Source organism: Onthophagus taurus, chromosome 8 (assembly GCF_036711975.1).
Source record: "Onthophagus taurus isolate NC chromosome 8, IU_Otau_3.0, whole genome shotgun sequence".
In the NCBI taxonomy this organism is placed as follows: domain Eukaryota; kingdom Metazoa; phylum Arthropoda; class Insecta; order Coleoptera; family Scarabaeidae; genus Onthophagus; species Onthophagus taurus.
In genome coordinates, this window is record NC_091973.1 from 1,918,753 (window position 1) to 1,938,836 (window position 20,084).

At 36.4% G+C, this 20,084-nt stretch overlaps 3 protein-coding genes across 7 annotated transcripts; 2 read left to right on the plus strand and 1 right to left on the minus strand.

The window, feature by feature from the left end:
• Positions 1 to 45: 45 nt before the first annotated feature.
• Positions 46 to 1,510, plus strand: LOC111425650 (interferon-induced, double-stranded RNA-activated protein kinase-like). Its single transcript, XM_023059802.2, has 3 exons — positions 46 to 130; positions 192 to 231; positions 283 to 1,510. The coding sequence occupies exons 2-3, from the start codon at positions 229 to 231 to the stop codon at positions 1,273 to 1,275; spliced, it is 996 nt and encodes a 331-aa protein (XP_022915570.1). The 5' UTR covers positions 46 to 130; positions 192 to 228; the 3' UTR covers positions 1,276 to 1,510.
• Positions 1,511 to 4,043: 2,533 nt separating this feature from the next.
• LOC111425193 (phosphatidylethanolamine-binding protein homolog F40A3.3-like) lies at positions 4,044 to 4,985 on the plus strand. Of its 2 annotated transcripts, none has more exons than XM_023059045.2 (3): positions 4,044 to 4,148; positions 4,311 to 4,378; positions 4,438 to 4,985. In XM_023059045.2, the coding sequence occupies exons 2-3, from the start codon at positions 4,319 to 4,321 to the stop codon at positions 4,912 to 4,914; spliced, it is 537 nt and encodes a 178-aa protein (XP_022914813.2). In that variant the 5' UTR covers positions 4,044 to 4,148; positions 4,311 to 4,318; the 3' UTR covers positions 4,915 to 4,985. The 2 variants fall into 2 exon arrangements, with proteins under 2 accessions (XP_022914813.2, XP_022914812.2); XM_023059044.2 differs by having other exon boundaries at positions 4,059 to 4,148; positions 4,261 to 4,378.
• Positions 4,986 to 5,759: 774 nt separating this feature from the next.
• On the minus strand, positions 5,760 to 8,762 carry LOC111425192 (alpha-1,6-mannosyl-glycoprotein 2-beta-N-acetylglucosaminyltransferase). 4 transcript variants are annotated; one of them, XM_071198378.1, is made up of 6 exons: positions 8,486 to 8,762; positions 7,668 to 8,043; positions 7,067 to 7,615; positions 6,882 to 6,983; positions 6,507 to 6,721; positions 5,760 to 6,457 (listed from the first exon to the last, which is right to left on the minus strand). In XM_071198378.1, the coding sequence occupies exons 2-6, from the start codon at positions 8,016 to 8,018 to the stop codon at positions 6,247 to 6,249; spliced, it is 1,428 nt and encodes a 475-aa protein (XP_071054479.1). In that variant the 5' UTR covers positions 8,019 to 8,043; positions 8,486 to 8,762; the 3' UTR covers positions 5,760 to 6,246. The 4 variants fall into 4 exon arrangements, with proteins under 4 accessions (XP_071054479.1, XP_071054480.1, XP_022914810.1 ...); XM_071198379.1 differs by having other exon boundaries at positions 7,668 to 8,048; positions 8,486 to 8,575; XM_023059042.2 differs by having other exon boundaries at positions 7,668 to 8,064; positions 8,486 to 8,562.
• Positions 8,763 to 20,084: the final 11,322 nt, after the last annotated feature.

A 20,084-nucleotide genomic window follows, 5' to 3' on the forward strand; every position in this document is an offset into this window, starting at 1 on the left:
TATTTTTTGTTTAATAACTTTACTTATCATAATTTGTAGGTTAAGTTCGCTTATAGTTCGAATATTTTTCGTTTTGAGGTTGGCGCTTCACGATTCGTATTTGATTTAAATTAAATTCTCCGCATTCGAGGTATTTTTACTTTTAATAATTTATTTATTACAACAAAATGTTTAATTTGTCTCAATCTTAGGTATTCCAACGATATTACCAATCCAAGCTAAATAACTATGGTAAGACATCACACATTTCTATGATCACTTTAAAACATCTCATTTTCACAGGAACACGAATCATATTTAGACGTAATTAAGAATTATGGGCAGCCACCACGCCAATCAACTTTTGCCTCATATATGGAAACCACCTTCAATGTACTTAGTAATTTGGGTTCCGGAGGGTTCGGAAGTGTTTTTGAAGTAAAACATAGGAATACTGAACGTAGTTATGCTATTAAAAGAGTTAAAATAGAACGAAATAAAGGCGTGGATTATGCTATCCGTGAAATGTTGGTGTTAAAAGCGTTGAATCATCCGAATATTGTTCGATATTTTGACTCATGGCTGGAACGAACACCCTCTGATTTTTGTTACGATCATTATTATTACTATAATTGTAACAAGTCATCTTGTAACTTAACGAAAGCTGTGGCATCCCGTTGTAACTGCTGCCCTGTGAATCCTCACTCAAATGACATGAAAATTTTCTTTTTTATTCAAATGGAGTTGTGTCTAACAGGAAGTTTAAAAGATTGGCTGTTTTTCACCGCGCCTAATCGCGTTAAAGCGGATTCTTTAGACGTTTTTAGACAAATTGTTGATGGAGTTGCTTATATTCATTCTAAAAATTTAATACACCGAGATTTAAAACCGTGCAACATTTTTTTCTCATTGAATGGAGTCGTGAAAATTGGAGATTTTGGCTTAGTCACTAGTATGGATAACCATGGTAACAACGAAGAGTTAGACAACTCAATAGAGCAAAGTCACACGCGAGGTGCTGGAACACAGCTCTATATGAGCCCAGAAGTATATTATACGAAAACGTACGACAATAAAGCTGATATTTTTGCGTTAGGGATGATATTGTACGAATTAATGGTCCCATATTCAAACGAAGAGGATAGAACTAGAGGATTGATAGATTTACGACGAGCAATATATAACGTAGTCTTCGTATTGAATGATATACACGAGTTTCACTCAGTTGTAAATATGATGTGTATAAATCCGGATGATCGTCCAACAATTTTCGAAGTTAGAGAAATGTTTTCTTAAAAATTATTTATTTGTTTCACTAAGTTTTGATAAATTAAAATTATTCTGTGTTATTAAATGTTATTTAAAAAAATTAGTCGCATTCCTGTGATACATTATTATTAAGCAATGTTTTCTTAAAAATTATTTATTTGTTTCACTAAGTTTTGATAAATTAAAATTATTCTGTGTTATTAAATGTTATTTAAAAAATTAGTCGCATTCCTGTGATACATTATTATTAAGCAATCGTTTTTGATTTACCTCTGTGATAATGTATTTTCAAATATAGTTTACTAAGTTATAAATATTAATTGTTCTGCCTTTTTGAACGTTAATATATAGCGAATTAAAATAGTCTTATTGTTGTGATATGTTAATATTAAGCAAACGTTTTTGATAATGTATTTTGTAATAAAAATTGTTCACTAAGTTTTGATAAATAAAGTTTATATTTAATATAATTCTTCAAAGTAACTTTTCCCCCAAAATTAATTGGAATCGGAACACCAGACATAGCGGTACCCTTACCAACGATAGAAGAAGTGGGTGACGCCAGAATGGGTTGCATCCCAGCCGAATTGTATAAAGATAGCGGAGATACTCTGCAGGAGCACCTATACAACTTAATAAACCATATATAGGCAGAAGAAACGATATCTAACGACGGGAAAAAATTAAGATATGTCCAATACATAAGAAGAGTCAGAAAATGAAGTCCGAAAATTACATTGCTGTGCACTCAAAAGACGCCAAACATAGTGAATATCAACATTAAAAACTTTATTGAAGAAATAATCTCGGCCGACTTCGAAGACGTCGGCCGCCCTAAGTATTGTTTGCGATACTTGGGTTGGGTTCTGTTTGGCTGAGATTATTTCTCAACCCAACCCAACCTACGTTTTGTACTTGATACTTAGGTTGGGTTGCAGGCGAAGATCATGCTCCATCACGAACAATACTTATGGCGGCCGACGTCTGCGAAGTCGGCCGAGATTATTACCTATATCAACAGAAATAATCTCGGCCGACTTTGAAGACGTCGGCCGCCCTAAGTATTGTTTGCGATACTTGGGTTGGGTTCTGTTTGGCTGAGATTATTTCTCAACCCAACCCAACCTACGTTTTGTACTTGATACTTAGGTTGGGTTGCAGGCGAAGATCATGCTCCATCACGAACAATACTTATGGCGGCCGACGTCTGCGAAGTCGGCCGAGATTATTACCTATATCAACAGAAATAATCTCGGCCGACTTCGAAGACGTCGGCCGCCCTAAGTATTGTTTGCGATACTTGGGTTCTGTTCTGTTTGGTTGAGATTATTTCTCAACCCAACCCAACCTACGTTTTGTACTTGATACTTAGGTTGGGTTGCAGGCGAAGATCATGCTCCATCACGAACAATACTTATGGCGGCCGACGTCTGCGAAGTCGGCCGAGATTATTACCTATATCAACAGAAATAATCTCGGCCGACTTCGAAGACGTCGGCCGCCCTAAGTATTGTTTGCGATACTTGGGTTCTGTTCTGTTTGGCTGAGATTATTTCTCAACCCAACCCAACCTACGTTTTGTACTTGATACTTAGGTTGGGTTGCAGGCGAAGATCATGCTCCATCACGAACAATACTTATGGCGGCCGACGTCTTCGAAGTCGGCCGAGATTATTACCTATATCAACAGAAATAATCTCGGCCGACTTCGAAGACGTCGGCCGCCCTAAGTATTGTTTGCGATACTTGGGTTGGGTTCTGTTTGGCTGAGATTATTTCTCAACCCAACCCAACCTACGTTTTGTACTTGATACTTAGGTTGGGTTGCAGGCGAAGATCATGCTCCATCACGAACAATACTTATGGCGGCCGAACAAGTATTGTTCATGATATAAGAAATAATCTCGGCCGACTTCGAAGACGTCGGCCGCACTAAGTATTGTTCGCGATACTTAGGTTGGGTTGCAGGTGAAGACCATGCTTCATCATAAACAATACTTATGGCTGCCGACGTCTTCGAAGTCGGCCGAGATTATTACCTATATCAACAGAAATAATCTCGGTCGACTTCGAAGACGTCAACCGCACTAAATATTGTTCTTTAGACTTACAGGCGAAGATCATGCTCCATCACGAACAATATTTATGGCGGCCGAACAAGTATTGTTCATGATATAAGAAATAATCTCGGCCGACTTCGAAGACGTCGGCCGCACTAAGTATTGTTCTTTATACTTGGGTTGGGTTGCATGTGAAGACCATGCTTCATCATAAACAATACTTATGGCGGCCGACGTCTTCGAGATTATTACCTATATCAACAGAAATAATCTCGGCCGACTTGGAAGACGTCTGCCGCCCTAAGTATTGTTCGCGATACTTAGGTTGGGTTGAGTTGGGTTGGATTAGATTACATATAGGCAAAGATCATAGGCGAGATTATTTCTGTTGATATAAAAAATAATCTCGGCCGACTTCGAAGACGTCTTCCATAAATTTCAAGCAGGATCACACTCAGAATTCCAAATAACATCATTAACAACTTATAAGACTACGAATTCAGCAAATTTTTATATTTTTCAACAAAAGTGAGCTTTTTTAAGTAATATTAAGTGTGGAGCATCATTTTATCATATCTCCAGTCAGTATTCGAGATATCTGTTGTGACAATTAAAATCAAACACTCTATATGTTAATATAGAAGCTAGAATAGTATACATATTTATTTAATTAGGTAATTTTGAATTTAAAATGACGATAAAGAATGGGTCAAGTTGAGAAAACGCGTGATTGTTGTAAATACGCATGCGTGATAACACACCGGCGTACTTTGTATTATTCGAGCAGTGTGGCGATAGCAAAGGCAACCAGTAACAGCGATAACCGGAAAGATATTCTAGGTAAGCTATTTATAACTAATTATTTTGAGTTATTCGTGTTAACTAACAATCCACACGGTAACTTAAACGGTAAGTGTTCGTAAAAATCATCGTTTCTATATCGTACTTTTAGCATGTTTGCACTTAGACGACCGGCATTTGTAAGACATTTTTCTGCACTAGTTAAAAACATGGAAAAGTTGGAAGTTGTCCCCGATGTTATCGATCAAGTTCCCAAGGAAGTCTGCAAGGTATAATTAACACGAATCGAATTTAATTTCTGAATTAAGTATGTCTATTTGGTTTCAAGGTTAGCTATCCAAGTGGTGTCAAGGTTGATCTTGGGAACGTTTTGACGCCGACTCAAGTTAAAGACATTCCAAACGTGGAATGGACAGCCGATGATAGCGCTTTATACACCGTTTGCATGACGGATCCGGATGCTCCAAGTCGCAAAGAACCGAAATTTCGCGAATGGCATCATTGGTTAGTGGGAAACGTTCCCGGAGCTAACATTTCTAAAGGAGAGACTTTATCTCAATACGTCGGATCTGGACCGCCTCAAGGAACCGGATTACACCGTTACGTTTTTTTGATTTACAAACAAAATGGAAAATTAAATTTTGATGAACAGAGACTTACAAACACTTCAGGGGATAATAGAGGATGCTTTTCAATCAAAAAATTTGCCGAAAAATATCAATTGGGTCAACCTGTCGCTGGTAATTTTTATCAAGCCGAATGGGACGATTACGTTCCTATTTTGTACAAACAATTGGGCGGATAAATATTAAAAAATAAAACTTTGTAATATTATAGCATGATATTACTGAAATACATTTTTGTTAAGTAATCTTATCTTGTTGTTATCTGTTTAAAACGAGAAAGAAAATAAAACCAAATTTATTTTATCCTTATAATAAATTTTTACTTTTGAAACTTTTTTATATTACATAGACTGGAATTATCGTACACGTAAAAAATGTCGTAATCAGTTTACGAAGATATGCTAAATTTTAAGTACGTCCCAAACGTCCGAACGAGACGCGTTGTGCAGAACTGCTACCAATGTAAAAAAGCGAAACCATTTCGAAAAATATACAATATATCCCCACTAATATCTATATCGAGCTTTATACAAATCTAATGTATACGTTCGTAACATGCATGTGACTAAGGAGAGCCGCAAAAAGCTCCCCTTAAGTACAAAACAAAATTCTTTAGGCCGAAACACTACTTTTGTTTGTGAATAAATTCCTTTAATTAGCTTCTACAAATATAACTAATTTATCATCATATAGATTTATGTTACATATATTATATGACTTAAAGCTATATACAGAATGACCCAAAGATTGTTTTTGGCGATTTAATAAAATAATTAGTAATTAATTCTTTGAGTCATTAAGTATAATTAATTAGTGCCTCAATAAAACGTCCATCGGCCGTAATTTACAAATAATGTCTTATCGATGTTATCTTTACAGGATTCAACATTTTATTGAGTAATCCCTCGATGTATATTCGAACAAAATCGTAATGAAAAAAAGTAACAACACAAAAATACTATAACTACGTATATATCACAATCCAAGCTTTCTTGATCTTTTACTTAATACGATTATATGAAAGTATGTAAAAAATTATGTACATACTAGTTTTTATATTTTCATCTTTAGTAATATTAGGTTTAAGGTAACAATTCTCTGGTATGATTTTGGACATTATGTACTTAGCTTATTAGTTTTCTTCTTTACAGTAATTAGGCTTTACGGTCAATAACTGGAATTAAAAAAAAAACGCTCAGTACATGATATGACGATCACATATCTCTCAAACTTTAACTGAAAAATAAACCTATAACAAAACAGAAAAGAAAACTAAAAATCGATATAAAAACAATTGACTAGATTTCAAATAGTCGTACGCTAGTTTTGTTACGCCTTCCGAAGAACAGACCTAAACTGAAGTGATGTTTTGGTAAGTACGGGGGTTACAATGTTTTATCATGTTTTATCAGGTCCCAGGCGATGCGTAGTACGTAGAAAAATATGACACTATCGGCGAAATTTCGCTTCGATTCGACTAGACGGGTAACGTTGGGTGAGTTAAAAGTTGACTATCTCGCTGTCATCCCTATACACAACATATGATCACGACGGTCTCCCCAACCACCGTTCCCTTTACGTATTTTCGTCTTTTTTAATGGCGTCACATAAGTCAAAGTAAGATAACTTGGGAAGAGGTGATTTTTCGCCGATTTCAGCACCTTTTGCACCTTCGATATAACTCCTGTTGACTCGCAATTATTTTTTTTGTGATGAACGCCACTAAAAAAATTTTATTAAAATTAAATTATAAAATTACATCGCAATTTACCATTCCCCAATGTGAAAAACTCTAGGTCCTCTAATCACCATAGCATGCAACCGTTGTTTTAAGCAATACTGCGAAACGTGTTGTAGAGACCAATCCCAATTATAATCATCGTACTTGCAAAAGAACTCGGAGCAATTTCTGATGAGATTCCACGTCGTTCTATTAAACGCCATCCCCATGTTGTGTTTACTGCTTATCCACGGCGTGATTTCAACCTAATTAAAAAAATCACGTCAATTCAACGAAATCGCTTAACGAATTAACCGATTCTACGTAAATGAAAACATTGCTAGAGGAATTTATTGTAAATCATGCGGATTAAAAGCGGCATGCTAAAAAGGGGGCTCTCAACGTAAGGGGAAGGCCTCGCAGTACCTTCTGAGTGTGCTGGTAAAGCGAAGGTAACACTTGAAAAGTCCACGACGGTTGCATCACGTTTACCGTTGCTTGTTGCTTAATCGCGCGCAACAGTTCCTTCTGAAATTATATGTACACAAAAAAGGCCAATGCGTTTGCTTATATACATATATTTACAACCACCTCATTTTCGTTCGACTCACCTTCTTTGAGTCAGCGTAATAAGAAAACGTCTTCAAGTAAGTTCCCAAAGAAAGTATGTTACATTGTGGACACGAAGTCTTGCAAGTGTTATCCATTAATTTAAGAACATGTATAAAATCCTGTGCGACAAAATGATCCTCTTCTAAAAAAACGACCAACCCAGTATGGTTCCTGGTAACTTCAAGCTGATTAAACACCCTGTTGGCTTTCCACCACCAATGGTGTTTCGTCTGCGTGAATTTCGCTTCTCGATAATGTCCATAAAGATCGGGATAAGGAGCGTTATTGCATTTCTGAACCAACGCCTCGTCTCGTTTTAAATTTCGTGAACAATCGTTAGGATCCTCCCCGGGAAATTCGTTGGGGTGCGTCTGTATCGAAAACGGATAAAACACCTGCATCACCTTGCAAAAATCGATGCTTTGGACCAAACTATTAATTTCTTCATCAAAAATGTCGTGGGAGAATATCAATAAGGCTTGCGAAATGTCTTGAGCTTGTGCTAAACTAACAATTAGGTGTCTTAAATACGTTATTCGATCATGTACCTAAAAAAAATTTTAATCATACAAAAAAGATTTGGGACTTAAAAAGATTTACCTGAACAATAATAATAACAGAATCATTTTGTAATGGTCCGAATAGATCTTCGTTGTAAATGGTTTGCTGCAAGTTGCATTGTGCGATGAACTTCTTGATTTCGGTGATGTTGAGCGACGTTCGATACGTGGCGTTGGTGGCGCTGCCATTTATATTTGAAACGTTGCGAGGCCTCGGGGTGAGAAACTTGTGCAAAACGGATGGCACCATGCTGAAGATGGTCGCAGACTCGTTTAGATCGGCTGTGTCCGCGGACCCGCTGTAACTCAAGAAATTGAGCTGCAGCCAGACGAAGAAGACGACGAATACCGCCACCCCCGACCTTATCCACATGTTGCTCTTGCGTCGCATGGTACACCATAGCCGTGGACTCTGACTGCGCTTAAAAAAAAAAGTGCTAATATATGTGTTAAATTTAATCACAAAATCAGTGTACTGATAAGTTAAGTAACCTTATCAAAAACGATAGCTAAGATAAGATTTTTATTTTTGATGAAAGCTTTATCATTTTTTTAATAATATGTATAATAAAATAATTGGAAAATTAGAGTTATTTAAAAATAGATTTTTTAAATATAATTTTTAAATAAATCGAAAGTGTTAATGATAACACGGTTTACTTTTAAATAAAAGAGTAAAAATGATAAAAATTTAAAAAAAATTTAAATACATATAAGTAGGCTGCGTTAATAAAGGTAAGGTAAAAAATAAAATAGCAATTCTAGGAACATAACTTTCTCCTTTAAAAATTTAAAACACCATTAATAAATATTTATGAACATAATATTAAGTAACCTACTTAATGAAAAGTAACGTACCTTAACTGAAATTATCGAAGAGCAGCCTCGGCCAGCACATTCTGCGATCAATTAGACGATTGGCTCACCGTCCGAACGCAAATTGTATACCAATTTGTTAAACATTATGTGTCGCGCCGCCCCCCACCAATGACGCTTCGTCCCGAGGGACGCATTTTAACTCGCAACCGTTCCCTTAATGATTTCCTCACGCACACCTGGATAAATCAGGTGGAACCCTTTTTTCTTTAACCTTTATAATAAGACATACACACCAAACGATACATTACGATCTTGTATGACAGATTTTTTTCCTCATTACTTGCAGATACACATTATACCGAAATACGATTGTTGCGCTCTCTATTAAAGAAAATCAAAAGAGCGTAACATCATCGTTAAGTTAGGTTAGCTTTATGCAAAGTTAGATATCTTTATTAATAATTAAGCTTTTTTGATTTGTCAACTCGATTTTTTTTAAATAGTCAAAATTGACATCATTCCAAAGATTATTTTATTATGTATTCGACTTTTATCAAAACATTTTTGAAAATTATCAAAAAATTGATAAATTGAGATTTCCTAATTATTGTTTGTATCAAAATATTTTTCAAATAAAACTTGTCAAGAATTAAAAAAGGAACAACTTTTGTAGGCACAATTTTTGAAAATTATCAAGTTTTTAATTTCCCTGTGAATAGTATAGAACTGGTATTCAAGATTATCTCCTTAATTATTGTTTGTATCAAAATATTTTTCAAACGAAACTTGTTAAGAATTAAAAAAGGAACAACTTTTGTAGGCACCATTTTTGAAAATTATCAATTTTTTAATTTCCCTGTGAATAGTATAGAACTGGTATTCAAGATTATCTCATTAATTATTGTTTGTATCAAAATATTTTTCAAATAAAAGTTGTTAAGAATTAAAAAAGGAACAACTTTTGTAGGCACCATTTTTGAAAATTATCAAGTTTTTAATTTCCCTGTGAATAGTATAGAACTGGTATTCAAGATTATCTCATTAATTATTGTTTGTATCAAAATATTTTTCAAATAAAAGTTGTTAAGAATTAAAAAAGGAACAACTTTTGTAGGCACAATTTTTGAAAATTATCAAGTTTTTAATTTCCCTGTGAATAGTATAGAACTGGTATTCAAGATTATCTCCTTAATTATTGTTTGTATCAAAATATTTTTCAAACGAAACTTGTTAAGAATTAAAAAAGGAACAACTTTTGTAGGCACCATTTTTGAAAATTATCAATTTTTTAATTTCCCTGTGAATAGTATAGAACTGGTATTCAAGATTATCTCATTAATTATTGTTTGTATCAAAATATTTTTCAAATAAAAGTTGTTAAGAATTAAAAAAGGAACAACTTTTGTAGGCACCATTTTTAAAAATTATCAATTTTTTAATTTCCCTGTGAATAGTATAGAACTGGTATTCAAGATTATCTCGTTAATTATTGTTTGTATCAAAATATTTTTCAAATGAAACTTGTTAAGAATTAAAAAAGGAACAACTTTTGTAGGCACCATTTTTGAAAATTATCAATTTTTTAATTTCCCTATGAATAGTATAGAACTGGTATTCAAGATTATCTCATTAATTATTGTTTGTATCAAAATATTTTTCAAATAAAAGTTGTTAAGAATTAAAAAAGGAACAACTTTTGTAGGCACCATTTTTAAAAATTATCAATTTTTTAATTTCCCTGTGAATAGTATAGAACTGGTATTCAAGATTATCTCATTAATTATTGTTTGTATCAAAATATTTTTCAAATAAAAGTTGTTAAGAATTAAAAAAGGAACAACTTTTGTAGGTACCATTTTTGAAAATTATCAATTTTTTAATTTCCCTGTGAATACTATAGAACTGGTATTCACGATTATCTCCTTAATTATTGTTTGTATCAAAATATTTTTCAAATTAAACTTGTTAAGAATTAAAAAAGGAACAACTTTTGTAGGCACCATTTTTGAAAATTATCAATTTTTTAATTTCCCTGTGAATAGTATAGAACTGGTATTCAAGATTATCTCATTAATTATTGTTTGTATCAAAATATTTTTCAAATAAAAGTTGTTAAGAATTAAAAAAGGAACAACTTTTGTAGGCACAATTTTTGAAAATTATCAAGTTTTTAATTTCCCTGTGAATAGTATAGAACTGGTATTCAAGATTATCTCCTTAATTATTGTTTGTATCAAAATATTTTTCAAACGAAACTTGTTAAGAATTAAAAAAGGAACAACTTTTGTAGGCACCATTTTTGAAAATTATCAATTTTTTAATTTCCCTGTGAATAGTATAGAACTGGTATTCAAGATTATCTCATTAATTATTGTTTGTATCAAAATATTTTTCAAATAAAAGTTGTTAAGAATTAAAAAAGGAACAACTTTTGTAGGCACCATTTTTAAAAATTATCAATTTTTTAATTTCCCTGTGAATAGTATAGAACTGGTATTCAAGATTATCTCATTAATTATTGTTTGTATCAAAATATTTTTCAAATAAAAGTTGTTAAGAATTAAAAAAGGAACAACGTTTGTAGGCACCATTTTTGAAAATTATCAATTTTTTAATTTCCCTGTGAATAGTATAGAACTGGTATTCAAGATTATCTCATTAATTATTGTTTATATCAAAATATTTTTCAAATAAAAGTTGTTAAGAATTAAAAAAGGAACAACTTTTGTAGGCACCATTTTTGAAAATTATCAATTTTTTAATTTCCCTGTGAATAGTATAGAACTGGTATTCAAGATTATCTCATTAATTATTGTTTGCATCAAAATATTTTTCAAATGAAACTTGTTAAGAATTAAAAAAGGAACAACTTTTGTAGGCACCATTTTTGAAAATTATCAATTTTTTTCTGGCAGCAGTATTTAGATTTCTGCCAGCAATATTTAGTCTTCCAGCAGCATCTAATCCTCTAATAAGTGTCTCAGGTCTTCCACACGCGATATATGATCTTCTGCCAACAGTAAGTAGTTTTCTGTAAGTATTATTTAGTCTTCTGCCAGCAATATTTAGTCTTCCAGCAGTATATAGTCGTCCACAAGCGATATCTACTCTTTTAGCAGCATTAGCAAAGCAGTATCTGGCATTATTTAGCTTTCTAAATATTTGCTATACACAACTTATGATCTTTCTGCAAGTCTCGTGTTAGCAGATACTGTTAATAGAAACTGCCAACAATACTCTCCTGCAATCTGTATACTAGCAAACGAGGCTTTAATTGGTAAAACTAAAGTTGTACTAAAAATAGCACTAAAAAAATGATTCCAGGTGTACACAACGCGTTAGTGTTTTATACGGAATTTAAGATTTCTCCCCTTTCCGTGGGTAACGATGGGGGAGGATTTGTACAGGAAGTTGATCTTAAACATATGCATCCCGGGAAGTTAAAAAAATCACGGAAATAAAAAAAATTATTTAACTCTAAAAAACATAAATACTAAAATTGGTATAATAATGTTTATTATATCGATAAAACAGTTTTAAACATCGCATTAGATGTCTAATGTATAGATGGAGCCACGAGGTTTTTAATGTCGTTTCGATTCAAAATAAACCGAGTACTTAGTTATTCGCGTCAGTTATTTAACTGTTACATAACCGACGTGGGCCGGCGACTTCGAGACGTTCGAATCCGAACGACTTCGCGGCGGTCTCGCCGCCGTCTCGGAATAAAAATAATCCCAAGGAGGTGGTTACTTCCTCTCCGGAGGAGGATGCGCCTCTTTTTACTTTTTTACTCCACGTGTTTCGTCGTGAACGGGGGCGACTTGTACACGTGCGGTATCTCGCTCGAGCGCATTCATATGCTGATCCGTCGTCTAAGCATTCTCTAGTTCTAGGCGTCGCCGTTACGATTAACGTACGTTGAAAAACCCGACGCCGTTACGGCCCCTCCGCAATGCCTCGCTGCGTAACCACCCTATTGTACCAGGTGTACCGTTTTTCTAATCGATAACAGACGACGACGCGAGAGTTCCCTATCGTTCATGTAACGTTAAACGTTACCAAGAGTATTAAGAATTTAGTAATTAGGTCGAAATTACAACACACATATGGTTCACAGTTTGGGATCAATTTACTTAACATTGTATTTTTAATACAACACATGTTGTTCATAACGTATATATATATTGATTATTTATGTATTAATATATATAAAGAGAGAATAATAAAGTGTTAAAGGAAGCGGGAGGTTCACATGTCGCGAGAACGGATAAAGCAGGTAAACCAACAGGATCGGAAAGGTGAACACTATGTCGGGCACGTGCTCGCATGGGTGTATTGTACCACCACCACCATAGCGGTGACAAAAGCGCGCAAAAACGGGTGTGCACCCCCTCATGTAATCAATATTCAGTCTGGGGCATTGCCCGTACGGTGGAGTTCCCCTATGGCCGGGTGCCATATGCGCCTGCATGTTTATCAAGTACGTTGGCTTTGCAACCGGCCCGGTTTTAACCCCGCAAGTATCCCCATTCCAGCTAATCTATCTGATAAACGGCCGTTTTCCGTTACGTTTTATTATTTGTACGCGTTCTGCTCAGCACTTTCCTCCGTTTCCGCTCCGCCCACGCTCGCCATTCAACGGGCCATCTGAATGACTTGAGAACTTTCTAATTTTTTGGTTCTTCTTTGATGTCTTCACATTTCGTCTCCGATCAAATTTTTACTATTAATAAAATCGACTTTGATCAGGGTCGTTTAAATTAATTTTATTTCATTATACAAATATGTTTCGATAAAATAACTATTGTTTATTTTATAGAGATCGAAATAGAAAGAGTTATCTGCAAACGGTCGTTTGAGTTTTGTTGCGGAAATAGAGATTGCGGTTTTAGCCGATAATGCAACAGATTCGATAACGTTTTAATGGTTAATGAGAAACAAAGATAAGAAATCCGTTATACACTAAAGTTGTGTATAAATGGTTTTTCGCAATGAAAACAAATAAAGTTTATTTGACAAGAGCGAAATTTATGAATCGCTTCGTTATGAATGAAGCATGTAATGCTTATTCATAAAACGTCCAAGGTCGCGATAATAGAAACGAATGGCTTAAACGTATTTAAAATTCGGTTAGGTTGTTATTGCCGAGGCATCTTATGAAATTGAGAAGGACCCCGGAGAGGTAAAAGCGAAAGGAGGAGACCGATTCGCGCCAAAACTGTAGGACATTCCTTGACGGGTCGGGAATTTTTATAAGGTCATTGGTATGCCTGAGAGATGACGAAAGGATTAATGCATTAGCTTCGGCATCGAAGTTAACTTCTTCACTGTACCATTGGCTAAATAACTTTCAAACGTACGTTATAGTGTGAAAACCAGTAACTTCACACGGGGTAATGACCCGGTTTAAGATTTGTCGGTTATAGAAAATGTATTTGCCCCACCAGCCCGGGGACGAGTAAAAGCAAACAGAAACCGGTAAAATCAAACACTTCGGACGCTTCATTGATATCGGCCCGTCCACGGAAACAACGTACCTTTTTCCTGTCACCTTCATCTCCTCCAGGTTTTGATCCCGCCAAAATCGCTCGCGCCTATTTACTCTCCGAGATAAATCCGTGATAACTTCCTTCACTGAATCGCATTTTGCTAAGCCACCAACCTCAAATTTGAATTACTTTGTATTCTTATCTCTTTTTTTTTCTATTTCTTTAAGAATTTTATTCATTTGGTGGATCCACTCGTATACAGGAAGTATAAGAAACTACTTCATACCAGCTAGATCACTTGTATATAGTTGGTATAAAGTATAAAGTAACTTTTTTTATTGTTAGTAGTTTATGTTACAACGTTGTAAGTGTACGCCCACTTTTGAGTGTGTGTGTGTGTATATATATCCACCATGGGAACATAGTTGTATATTTTAAGAGCACTGGCGTGTTTACGGACCGCTATCTCGGCGCGATGAGACGGGTAAAAAGTAAAAAATCGTTTGTTTCCTCAGGGAAAGGATCCCAATGTCATCGGGTCGCGGTTTCTCTCCCGGCAATGTTATTAATAACGCCTTCCCGGGAGCAAAAAGTACCAGGACGTCTGCTATAAGCAGCTGCTTCTTGCCACGTGCCATTTTCTCTTACAGGGAGGACTCACCCCACGTCTTAGGGTAGGTCAATGTAACACATCTTAAGTCGGCGCGGGGATTGCAGCAACAATGGCCCTAATCGAATTTTGGCGCAACGGTCTCTTGTTAAGAACCAACCGTTCGCGGAGAGCAACAGCTGATGTACACAAATAGGGTACAACTCAAATCTTTTTGTAAGACTCCGTCTTAACTTCTTATCTATAAATGTTTTTTAATTTCAAATAAAATCTCGAAAAAACTTGGTCTCTATAAAAACTGCTAAATGTCTCGCGTGAAGCTTCGTAATTAGCCGAGCAGGAAGCGAAAACAAAAAGGATGTAATAGCGGGTAATAGTCGTCTCGCCTTGAAGACTCATTCGAAAACCATCGTCGTTTCCGATTCGAAGAAGTTGCTCTTTTTTTAGCTTTAACGGAAACGGCATTGTCGCCGTTCACCCTCCTATAAAAATAAATATCGAAAAGTTGGCCCCTCACACCCGTTCAATGAAACGGCTCCATTTTTGTTCCGGTGGGGTGTCTCGATTCACACCGGATTCAAAAATAATTTCAATCAAAAAATCGATTTTTATTTTTCAATATAAATAAATACAGTAGTTTTGCGGAGCCACAAATATTTGTGAAATAGTCGATAAGAACTTCCTGCTACGTCCTTCAATTCATCTTATCGTATCACTCGTTGAACGTATTATTCTTAGATATTTTTCTTAGCTTATTAATTTTTGTTTTCGTTTTGAAAAGCGACCGTTGGTGCTTGTAGAGACTTGGTGTGGGCTAAAGAACAGGTTGGTTGTCTCCCACATCGATCCAGGCATATACCACGTCCGGCTGACCTCACGAGTTTCTCATGGTTGAATCCGTGAGTTGGGTATTGTTTCGTCTTGGTTTAGGAGAAGAACGAACGAAGAATTCGGGTGTTTGAATGGGAAAAAGGCATTTCTGGGCCTTCTCGGGGGCGTTCCGAGAAGAGACCTTTAAAACCAGCTGATTTAACAGCTGATTTGTGTTTACGCCCTTTCGAAGATGTTGAGCTGCAGGTAGTTTTCGGCCACTTACAAAGGATTCCCGACGGATTTCTTCTTTCCCGCCAATTCTGGATTATCGTCGACCTCCTTCGAGGTTGATTTATCTCCGTCATACGTGACGTGCGCTGTTTCTCCTCAAATCTTTCCTTCACGTAGCGGGAGAACCGCCCGGGTACCTGTTCACTTCCAAAATGAAAAAAGGCCATTGTGATCTTCGAACAGGTTCCAAGCAAGTGCATCTCCATTTCCCGCCCTCGACACGGTTCGATCTTTCCGTTTTGCCTCGTTTCTCACGCAACTATAACGGCTAAATATCAAAATAAATTTGCTTATTCGTTATCTTATTATAAAAAATCTAAATAATAATGTTTATAAAAAGACGGTAGCCGTATCAGTAATTGTTAAGATGGTTTGGGTTTTCGGAGAAGTCGCGGTTCAAGGTCAGGCGGGTAAAATAGGCGCCAAAACTTCTCTCGGCAGGAAGTGGCGGAGAGCGCCCACAATGGATTCATTGTCAGTGGCGGCCTGTTCACCTGCGTGTTAGAAATAATCCCAACAGGTACCGGGAGGAGAGTCCCAGACGGCGGGAATTCTGCCTGTATCAATCAGCTGACCGCTCTCTAAAAGGCATTTAAAAATGTCTGCCTGCGCGGGTGGCATCCCTCAAGGGCACCCAAGATCATCGGAGCTTTTTGAGAAAGACCAACGGAGTATAACTTTTTTAACGATCATCAAGGTGAATAGAAATCCATCGAAATGGAAGTTAGTTTAAAACGACTTTTTGTTATCAGTTAAGAATAGAAATAGATGAGAAACTCTGTGGTCGTCCACCGGCTACGGATGCGAACGAATTAGAACGGGGGTGCAGCAGGAGACACGACGTCGACCGCTCGCCCGACCGCATTCCAGGTGCTCTAAGATCCTCTCCTCTTCGCACTGTGACTCTTAGTGCAGGAGCAAGCAGGAAAGAGCAGGACGCGCAACGTCGTAGCGTTCTTCGGCGGTTTCCCTCGGAACAAAGCCGCGATCGCACAGCGAGGCTGCTTTTCATTTGGAGGAAAACCAGATCGCGCTCTTGGTCTTAAATCGTTCCGACATCGTCCTCCTCCTCCTTGTCCTCGTCCTGCAGCCGTCCTTCGCGGACCTGACCTGGGCTGTTGAGGCCTCCGGCGCACTCTCCATCCTACTACTCTTTCTCTTCAAATGCACCAACTAACACTATACACGTAATGTACTCTATACGCTACTTATTACTTACAATATCATCGCAACTTCAAATTTATTAAATACAAACATCATTTCTTCGCAATTATAATTTATATTAAAAATAAAAAATAACCCAAATTTTTTTTTAACTTTGATAATGTTCGAATATTATCTAAAAACAGTAAGATGTGTTGCAAAACGGTCAAGGACCGATGAAATCGAAGTCGTTGATAGTACACGAAGTGCGTATAAGTACAAGCGAACGTAGAGTCAACGAACCCCGACCGTAGGTTATTAGAAAAACCGCATGTCCGTAGAAGGAAAACGCGAAGCCAGCTCGCGTCTAATTTATAAAATCACTATCTATAATTGAACTTAATAAGGTCGCGATCGTTGTGAAAAAAGAAAAACCGCGACCATACGGCGAACGAGTAGAACCTGTTGGGGTTCGGCGTCCCTCTCAACTCGCTTATTTCACATGGTTCCTGTAGCGTCGTCGTCGTCGTCGTCTATATTATCGACGACGCTCCCGGGACGTCTTTGCGATACACCTGTTAACGTACGAACGTTATTGACCGGATGGTACTTTCGGTTTCTTGATTCTTCCCGTAGAATACCGGAACTTTTTACCTGGACCGGGAAGCTGGGGGCGCCTTCTACGTGTGAATACGCCGCTTAATAACGACTTCGTACCCGACGAAGACATCTGCCTTTAACGTTCGAGATCCGCAAGGGGTTTGCAATAATACGGCACGAGCTACAAGACCTATTGTTGCCAACCAACGTTCCTACATCTTTTCTAATATCCATAAATTGAACCGCTTCTTCATCCCCACATTCACTTTTTCTATTTCCTTATTATTATTTTCAAGGGACTCTCACATCACAGAACGAGTAGTACGTTACCTTCGTAAACGATTTGATCTTTATTGAGTGTGATTTAAGAAACGAAACTTTTTGAGGTTATAAATGAATATGTGAGGTTATGTTATACCAAATATGTAACAAGTTTCTTGGGTGATCACTTTATTTTATACAGTGCCTCACAAAAGTATTCGGAAAGTCTTGTTTTCACCCAAAAAATGCAAAATACGGTGTTTATTATTTCGATTTTGAGACAGAACAAAAATATGATATTAACCTAACTTATACATTAAACTGTTATGAATATAGTCACAAAAGTATTCGGAAATTTAAAACACAGTAGGCTATGTAGGTTTTTTTCTAAAATTCTACTACATTACACTACATTAGCAGAAAAACACGCATTGCTATAGGTTACCTATTCAATCTGAATGTAAAGTTTTGGTGAATCATTTTTGATTTAATTAAATACGGGGAATGGTATAAAAAATGGGAAGAAAATCAAAAGAGACCACGTTTGAGGAAAGAAAAATAATATTCAATCTGCGAAGGGAAGGTAAAACGTTGCAAGAGATATCAAACGCAACAAATAGAAGAGTGCCAACTATCCATAGCATTTTGCAAAGGAATTCGCTTCAGTTGGGACAGCGATCGGGAAGGCCTGCAAAACTTAAGGCTCGTGATAAAGCTGTTATTATTAGAAAAATTACGGAACAGCCACGTACGTCTGCGCCAGAAATTAATCGAAGTCTCGCCGAGTATAGTGGAATCCATGTCAGTGATGAAACTGTGCGACGAACTCTTAGAGCTGCTGGTTACATTGGACGTACTCCACGTATAAAGCCGCTTATAAGTGAGAAAAATCGGAGGAAGCGTTTGGAGTTTGCAAGAAAATACGTAAACTATGGCACCGAGTTTTGGTCAAAAGTAATCTTTAGCGATGAAACCAAATTTAACATTTTTGGGCCAGATTGTGGTAATAAAGTTTGGCGAAAATGAATACCGAAATGCACCATAAAAAGGGGTGGTAATGTAATGTTGTGGGGCTGTATGAGTGCAAATGGCGTCGGAAACATGCAATTCATTACTGATAAAATGGATCACCGGCTCTACATCCAAATATTAAAAGACAATTTGAATGCTAGCGCCAATAAACTCGGACTTTCGGGTCGTTACATCTTTCAACAAGACAACGACCCGAAACATACAGCCCACAATACAAAACTTTGGATTTTGTACAACACCCCAAGTGTTTTAGGAACACCGCCTCAGTCCTCGGACCTTAATCCGATTGAGCACTTGTGGGCAGATTTGGAGCGTGCCATCCGAAAACATGGAATTACATCAAAAGATAGACTTAAAACAGCAATAGTCAAAGAATGGGAAAAAATATCAGCCGAGAGAACACGAAAACTAGTGTTTGCGATGCAGAACAGATTAAGAGACGTTATTAAAATGAAAGGATATGCTACTCGATATTAATTAATTAAAAAAAAAGTTTTACTGAACTAGTTTATTTTTTTTACGAATACTTTTGTGACGTGATTCAACCTCATTATTTAGTTAAAGTGCTGTTTTTTTTGTATTTATGTTGAGAAAAAGTTTAGTTTTTACGTTTCAATAAAAGTTTATACCACTATGAAATAATATTGATTAAGTTTTTGTTTTAAATGAAAACTAAAGAAAGTTGTTGTTACTCTCCTGTCCCATAAACTGATTTCCGAATACTTTTGCGAGGCACTGTATGTAATTTTAAGTTGTTTATTTGATTTAATGATTAAAAATTGTCATAAAACAAATAAGGTGGTGAAATAAAATGTTGTAATTTATTTTGCGAATATGTTGGAGAGTAGTTGAAGATTTATATTATCAACAGATGCGCAAGTATGGTTCAGTGACCACAGCAGCAATCACACTATTTCCTGCGCAGCCGCTCGTCAGAGTTGCCCCATTTTATTTCTTCTCTTTTCCAATCTCCCAAGGATATTTCACTAGAGGCTGTATGAATGGCCGTAGCAGGATGGCTTTTTCATCGCAGGAAACCGAGCGAAACTTATAAGATAAGCCTCGAACGTAGCCGAAACAAACGCCCTTATTTAAGTTGTTTCCTTTCGTCCAACGGTTGCCGTTTTTGTTTTGGTCGATTTTTGCCGGAGGAAACCTTAATAAATCGGACCATATAAAGATTATGTTACGCGACATAAGGAAAACGTGCGAGTAACGTAATACGTCATATTTTGGTTAACAGTGATTTGAATTTTTTGGCGCAAACAAAATTCGTTGAAGACGCCGAGAGGGGTAACGTCTTATGTTATATAAAATTTGTTAGATACGTGTCGCATAAGGTACACAATAGGTGTTAGTAGGGGTATATTTCAGCTGCTAGAAGAAATCAAGACGA